This window comes from Lates calcarifer, linkage group LG11 (genome assembly GCF_001640805.2).
Source record: "Lates calcarifer isolate ASB-BC8 linkage group LG11, TLL_Latcal_v3, whole genome shotgun sequence".
In the NCBI taxonomy this organism is placed as follows: Eukaryota; Metazoa; Chordata; class Actinopteri; family Centropomidae; genus Lates; species Lates calcarifer.
Window position 1 is genome coordinate 7,804,376 of NC_066843.1, and position 8,028 is coordinate 7,812,403.

General features: G+C 40.0%; 1 protein-coding gene across 1 annotated transcript; it reads left to right on the plus strand.

The window, feature by feature from the left end:
• The first annotated feature begins 542 nt into the window (after positions 1–542).
• On the plus strand, positions 543–7,461 carry rdh8a (retinol dehydrogenase 8a). Its single transcript, XM_018705082.2, has 6 exons — positions 543–916; positions 3,248–3,409; positions 4,632–4,811; positions 5,650–5,743; positions 5,843–6,026; positions 6,184–7,461. Exons 1-6 carry the CDS (start codon positions 811–813, stop codon positions 6,409–6,411), a joined length of 954 nt encoding a protein of 317 aa, XP_018560598.1. The 5' UTR covers positions 543–810; the 3' UTR covers positions 6,412–7,461.
• Positions 7,462–8,028: the final 567 nt, after the last annotated feature.

Here is an 8,028-nt window from a genome sequence, read left to right on the forward strand (position 1 = left end):
AAGTTACTGTAAACATTACCTCCCAAAATTAAGGTACGCGTGGAATGATTGATAAATAAATAAATCAACAAAAAAATTACAGCAAACGTTCATACTCCGGGCAACAATAGCATATTAGTAATAATAATTTAAATAATAATAATAATAATAATAATAATAATAATAGGTGTTGTTTTTAATAAGCTCAAATGTTCAACCTAAAAATGTATGAGCTCATTGAAATATTGTGTTAAAATGTAATTAGACAATCCAATTTGTTTTAATTAAAAATAAAATATTGAATATTTGTTTTAAAAAACTTTTTTTTAAGTAGTGTAAATAAAGAAAAGATGTGTAGCCTACCATAAAAAATATGTCATGGTGGAACTATTATAGTCCTATTAAAAATAAGTTAACTGATATATAACTGTATTATTGGGGTGATGTATGACATATCACTAGGTGAACACTATGTAGCACCTTATTTGTTGTTTGGGTCACCAGCTCAGAAATCAAATAAGCACTGCCCCCTCCACAACACGCACGTGCGCGCATGCACGGACACACACATTTTGAAGGAATTAACTTCATTTTCAGGGCAGGCGGCACCAATCAAGGTTAAAAATCTTGTCTGCGAGGGGTGTTTGCGATGCCACGTCTTTATTTGGTTGCTGATTTTATTGAACATGTGACTGAATTAGACGCTCACATGGCTGCCGTGGTTGGATGATCCGCTTTACTTTTTTAAAGTCCGGTGATCAGTAGCTCCCTCGGCAGCGACCATCCGGAGCAGAGGACCGCTGAAAAACACAGCGCCTACCCGGACAAATCATGGCGAACAGCGGGCAGAAAGTTGTGCTGATCACCGGCTGCTCCTCCGGCATCGGGTTACGAATCGCCGTCACGCTGGCCAAAGATGAAAAGAAGCGTTACCATGGTAAATGCGCTTTCTTCTACATTGTTTCTTTGATCGAACCTATTAGTAGCAAGCCTATAATACTGTGGTTCGCCTGGAAAACCATTCCGTGTTTACTTTTCCCTGCAAAGCTCTGCTATTGCACCAAGCTTCCTTTACGCACAAAGTTCGGTTGAGTTTCATGCGCAACGCTCCGTCTTAACGCAAATGAGTGATTTCGTGTAGTGTCCATTGAAATAGCTAACCCTAGTGATATCGGATCCATATCCTTTTGTAAGGACTGGGACTCAGTCTCTCCTTTGGTTCGACTATTATCATTTGAAAGCGCAGTTTCCAGGGTAGGGCTCTGCAAGGATGCCGCTTGCCAGGCGGAATCATAAAAGGAGTCTTGTCAGTTCTCTTTCAAGTGACTTCTCTAGCACAAAGACCCCTTTTATCGCAGTGAATTGTAGACCGCCTGCTCCGGTTTAGTGCCGTGTCTAATGTGCCTATAGTCCTCTCACTGGAGCGAGTGTTGAAAGGGGGACAAAGTTTGAGACCTGTACAAGCAGGGTTCACTCTAAAGCAAGGGCCTTGTTTGAAGTCTTCATTGGTGCACAGTGGAGTTAGGGTGTCCCACTTTAACATTGTCTCCTCTCCTGCTTCCCAGTCATCATTAATGTCACTCCAGGAATTGGGGATCCAAAACCTTTCCATGTCACTGAGCCTCAGACAGAATTACATTAGACCACCTTCCCACCCCCATCCCTATTGGTAGGAGTTTGCTTTCAAGACCCCCTTGTGACAAGGTTTGTTGTTAGATGCGACTTCATATAGAATGACATAATTAGTTGTAGGGTCTGAAGTCTGTGGGGTAATAGTGTGACCCTTAATCATAGTCATCTCATACAGTCTCTGATCTTAGTCATAAGTGTTGTGCTTTGTTACTTTAGGAACAACTGTGTAAGGGTTAGTTAAAGTTTTCTTTTTCTGTGGGAGCCACTGGGACCTGACAGGATTTATTACAGTGAAATAGATGAGCAAAACAAAAGCGATTAACTGTTCCCTTAACTCTGGTTTGAGCAGTTTTTTTTTTCCACATCGTGACCTGCTTTCAATAAGGCCACCTCTGAGCAATGAAGCTGATTCGCTCTTTTCCCAGGGTTTTAGGAAATCCAACAGAGATTAAATATTGCATTGTGCATAAAGTAATAATTAGTTGCAGTAACATGCTCCAAATTCAGAAAAAAACCAAAAAGACCTCTGTGTGTGTAATGAAATGTGGTTCATTCAAGAATGTTTAAGCTGCCCAAGAGTAATTCCTGCAGGAGCCAGAAGAACAATGGATCTCTTGTTCACTTCTCTACCAATACGTAAATCTCTTTGTTGCTTCATGGACACCCAGTTCTCAAATCATAAGATTAGACTTAGACTTCAGGAGACTTCGTTAACACATAGTGTGTATTTTGACTACTTGCAAGGACAAGTTGCATAACAATTACACAAAAAAGAGTCTAGTTTCATTATTGTATGTCATGAAATCAGTAAAATTTCACAGCAATGCAAAACCCCAAAAGCACAGCAATTCCTCTTTTACTTATCCAGGCCTGTTTTTGTTCAGACAAGAGTCAGGTTAGGGTTTGCCTTTATCTGTCAAGGACAACAGGTACATTTAGATGAATGTGTGAATATCAGGCTGTTTACTCCTACTGATTGCCGTTGTGCAACAGCACTGTGTCTCTTTTCTCTGCTAGATAACGTCAGTCAGCAGAGTGTAAGCAGACACAACGTGGAAGAAACCATGAAAGCCAAGTCAACACTGTGCTGATAGCTGCTGTCACTGGTCGTGATAGATTCATGTGCTGTTTGTAGGTTAATGTCGCCCAGTGTGTAAAGTTCAGAGGAAATCAATTCTGTGTCCTGTAAACTGACAGGCGTGGTTTTTTTCTAGGAACTCTGACCTGCACGTCTGATTCTGTCACAACTGTGAGTGTTTGCGTGTGTTCTTTCTTGTGTGTGTGTGTGTGTGTGTTAAGGAAGTGGTTTAGTGGAGGCCTCACAGATCATAGGTTTCACAGTCACAGTGTGACAATGGGTAAAGGGTTACTTTAACCACAGAAAAGAATAATTTCTGATTTCCCGAACAGTTTGCCATCAAATGATGAATTGTGAAAGTCCTCTATGAAATGTAAATAATAATAATAATAATAATAATAATAATAATAATAATAAAATAAAAATGGACTCAAATAGAAAGTAATCCTAACACTGATTTCTCTTGTAGCAAGTCTAAACAACTGTTATACCTGTTATTTTGAAGGCGCGTTATAAAAGTTTAACAATACTTCCCACTTCTCTGTCTCTCCTTATCAGTCATTGCTACCATGAGGGACCTGAAGAAGAAGGACAAGTTGGTGGAGGCAGCAGGAGATGCATATGGCAAGACCTTGATGTTGCTTCCACTAGACGTGTGCAGTGACGAGTCTGTCAAGCAGTGCATCAACAATGTTAAAGAACGCCATATTGATATCCTGAGTGAGTGGGGCACACCTGAAACAGGGCCTGTATCTCCCATTTGACCCTCTCCCCAGCTTTGAATTACTTTGTTTTTTTCAATGTATCCCCTGTGTGGATAAACATATGTGTGTAAAAATTATTTATTTTAGAACAGTTAATAAATCGCTTTAGTATATAACCTAAAGTCATCATGCACTGTGCAGTACGACCTAACTCAGCTTCTTGATTTTGTGTAAGAATGATAACTAAATGCATAGAACACCAAGTCTCAATCTCCCCTCTACAGCGGGCTGTATGTAACACAAATGGCAATATCATACTTTTCATGAGAGAGAGTAACAGTAAAAATCTAACAAACCTGTCAAGGGAAAAGGCAAAATATCACAGTACAGTGTAATTACTGTAATAACACAACTTTAGGACAAAGGTTTTGAGGATGTGTAACTGAAATGTTTTGAAGCAGTGGTCTTCTATGCTTTTGCAGTTGACATTGAGAGTAGGTGGGGGGAGGAGATTGGGAGAGTCTTGAAATTCCAGTGGGCAAGTAGATTCTGCTTCAAAAAAAGAAAGGACCACCATACTAACATCATGAGTATGTGAAATATAGCTGAAACTACCCCTGCAGCTCCATTTGCCCCATGACATGCTGACCTTTTGCTTTTTCTAAAGGGGGTCTATCTTTAAAAGAAAGCACAATATTTTTTTTTAACTAAGAAATTTCAGCAGGTCAGCAACAACTCATTTGGTCCTTGGTACTGATCAGTCACTCTGTAAAATCCATCATCATCCGTCATTTTATGGTCATTTTGTGCAACTGGGGCAGTAAATAATATGCTGCAAGTTTACTCATGAATAGGTGACTCTTTCAGTTCCTGTGTTTAAACCTTTAGTCTGGATTAAGGTTCTATTTATAAACCTGTTTCCATCTTACCCCAAATCCAACATTGCAGCCCCCTTCACCTAATTACTCAAGACCCTGAGGCCCCTCGACATGGAGAGGTGTTACATCACACCTCTGTTGTTGTTGTCACACACTGACATCTGGTGGCAATATAAAGTAATACCATCTCTGATCTATCTCGTGTCTAATGCGTAAAGGCCAAATGAACAGTGCAAACTGTACAGTTCATATTAAAGTGACAACATCTTACAACAACAATTTACAACAATGTAAACGTTTTGGTAATTGCAGTGGAGGAGAAACAGTGTGTCATCTGTGTGACTCTGTGTTTCCTGTCAGTCAACAATGCAGGCGTGGGCTTGCTGGGACCTGTGGAAAGCATCAGCATCGAGGAGATGAAAAGAGTGTTCGAGACCAACTTCTTTGGCGTGGTTCGCATGATCAAAGAAGTGATGCCAGACATGAAGAAGAGGCGTTCAGGACACATCATAGTCATGAGCAGTGTCATGGGTCTTCAGGGTATGATCTGTGTGTAATGAACAATACATGTGCAAATCTGAACTGCAGTTAAGTTCAGTTCCAACAAATTGTGAAAAGACACGTTTAAAGACTGATTTTGCAGTTGTACACAAGAGCACTGCACCCAGATATTGAAAACTAGTTGAGCAAGCGATAGCATCTCGGCTTGTCTAGTTGTAGTCATAAAAATACCTTTGATAAAACTCATATTTATTTGGTCTAAGATTCAGTTGATAATACTGTACAATGCAAAACAATTAAAAAAGAGTAATTCTTTTTTCATACAGAAAAAAACACTGCAGCTAATTTTTTTTTTTAATTTATTATTATTATTATTATTATTTTTAGCTTACTGTAATCCAGCTTTTGTTTCCCAGAGGAAGTGCTAGCAGTATTTGCAAGCAGCTTTAGGTGAAAGGTTATTCAGAATGTTTGGCAGATTAAATCTGAAAATATTGTTGTATTTAAATGTTGAACTTTTTAATTTATTGTCTGTTGGTCCATGTCTTACATTTTAAGTAAAGGTCTGCTGACATAAATTTGGTCAAATAGCAAGTAGTTGCAAAGAATTTTTAGTGTTTGTTTTAACTTGTTTGAAGTGCCAGATGGGTGGGGTTTACGAGAACAAGTTAGAGTATCTGATAACGTGTCAATCACAAGCAAGTAAGCCAAACTTTCATATCCTGTCTGCTGCTTGTATTGTCCTATTTGACTGCTGTCTTGCACTTGGCTGATTCAGGCACCATTGGTCTTTATGTGTAAATTATGTTTCATTGATTGAACTCTGTGAAATGTGATAATGTAGCCCTTTATCTCCCTTCCTTTATTCTTGGATCAGGAGTGGTGTTCAATGATGTTTACACTGCCTCTAAGTTTGCCATGGAAGGGTTCTGTGAGAGTATGGCCGTGCAGCTGATGAAGTTCAATATCCGGTAGATTACCCTCTTTCCACTGCTCTTCCCTCACATCTGTCTTTACTTTGCACTGTACATGCTCCCTCACGGCCCACTCTGTATCTCGACTCCCCTCAGGCTGTCCATGATCGAGCCTGGCCCGGTGCACACTGAGTTTGAGACAAAGATGATGGAGGATGTGGCCAAGATGGAGTATCCGGGGGTAGATGCAGACACAGTTCGTTATTTTAAAGATGTTTACCTGCCGTCATCCATAGATATTTTTGAAGCCATGGGCCAGACACCAGAGGACATAGCCAAAGTAAGAGAACCATTTTCTAACTCACATTTTACTGAATCTCTGACAGGATTCAAGAATCAACGTTGTATTTTCCTGATTACTTAACTGGTACAAACATTCAATCAGCCTACATAGTAATGGAATCAATCAAAACCTCTTTTGTTTCTCGTCTCCCTAGTGCACTAAAAAGGTTATTGAGTCGAGCAGCCCTCGCTTTAGGAATCTGACCAACAGCCTCTACACACCCATTGTGGCCTTAAAGTATGCAGATGAAACTGGCGGCCTGTCTGTCAACACCTTCTACAACCTACTCTTCAATTTCGGCCCACTCATGCACATAACCATGAGCATCCTCAAGTGCCTGACGTGCAGCTGCCTGCGTCGACGCACAATCTCACCTAACTGAGGAGGCCCTGCCCTTTGCCCTCAACCTCCCAGTTTATTGACCCCGACAAGTTCCTCGGTGCCTTTCCCTGAGGTTTTGGGCTAAGCAGGTAGACTAGAACCAATAACCTGGAGTGAGAGAGAGAGGAGGTGCCTTTTAGTTCAAAGACACCTCCGTGATAAGCTTTGCCAGACGACATGCACAATTGCACAAGTTTGTCACAGAGATGTTGTATGCAGGATGACCTCATGTGCTCTCACAGCAACATGCATACACAAAAACACATTAGTACAAACAACACATTGGATTATTGTACATACATATTAAAAAGAGGAGGCCATGCCTTAGTCGTTGCTATATGGGAGGAACTGAACAGACGTAGTGTAAGTGGTTAGATGTCTATTTTATTTGAAAGAGGACACACACATACAGAACATGAGATACAAGTCCCATGGACGGACAACAAAGCACAAAAAATGAACTCAGTTACAGAGAATCAGTGAAATTATAGAGAAATAATGATGCTATAACGTGTAGCCCAGATAACTTTACACTCAGGCTCACCAGAGTTATAACATGTAAGAGTCAGAGAGAATATATCTGCTTTTATTGTGCTGTGCCCTTAATTTCATGTTTGTATTAACATAGTGTTCTCATGGTCATAACTGCTGTTGAATCATATTTTTAATCTTCTTTTGATAAACTGAATGTTTTTGTTTTTTAAAGGTTTGTGAAGGGGTGGGTCAAATAATTTTAATCTAGCAACTTGATTTAGAAATAAACAGAATTCTGATTTACTCTCAAAGGCACTTTTTTGTCTTTTAATGATATCAATAACAAAAGCAAAGTTTTTCTCTCTCTTTGAAATACTCCTTGGGTACCAAGAGAGGGCGATATTTCACTGTTTTGGGGTTTTTTTTTTTTTTTTTTCGTGCCTGGTAGCCAACCTGTAGATTACACAGGATCATCAGCAAGCAGTGTTGGGGCAGCATGAAGGAATTTGTCCTCAGTGGCCTGAGAAAGACAAGTGCAATATAATTGATTGATTAAAATCTTAAGATTGTGATTCTGCATTGTTGCAACATGGGCAGTCATGTTTTTTTTAATTTTTAATTCATGGATTTGTAACAGTATATGTTTCAATAGAACAATAGTCAACATTAATTCATACTGATAATTATGAAAGGTTAATTTGAAAAGATATATATTCCATAATGCATAAGCACCGTAGAAACATTTTTATGTAACAGTATCTCAGTTAACAGACCTGCTGCTGAAACCACATTCAGGTAAAGACGCAGATAAGGCCTCTTACAGAACTTGTACTTGTTTTTAAATATGCATTTGTGAGTGTGCATGCCTGTGCACATGCACACACATTAGCATGTGTTTGCATGCATGCGTGTGTGTCTGAATGTGGTGTATGAGCATGTCTGTGGGCCAAGTTAGTGATCTGTTGATGGATATAAAGAGGTCATGGCCTGCTCCCCATCAAAACCCCTCCCTTGAACCCCCATCCCTCTCACACACACACCCTGCTTTGTGCCGTGTGAGAGAATGTGACCTGGTTCCCATCCCTGAGGAGGGGTGAACCCTAATGACGGCCTCCTCAGACACATTGCGCAGCCCTGAGCCTCC

What these genes read in the sequence shown, in the direction of transcription:
- rdh8a (XM_018705082.2), top strand. Translation starts at nt 811, where the DNA reads ATGGCGAACAGCGGGCAGAAAGTTGTGCTGATCACCGGCTGCTCCTCC. An exon ending in ACGCCATATTGATATCCTGA is followed by an intron (nt 3,410 to 4,631) that starts GTGAGTGGGGCA and finishes GTTTCCTGTCAG; the next exon opens with TCAACAATGCAGGCGTGGGC. An exon ending in CAGTGTCATGGGTCTTCAGG is followed by an intron (nt 4,812 to 5,649) that starts GTATGATCTGTG and finishes TTCTTGGATCAG; the next exon opens with GAGTGGTGTTCAATGATGTT.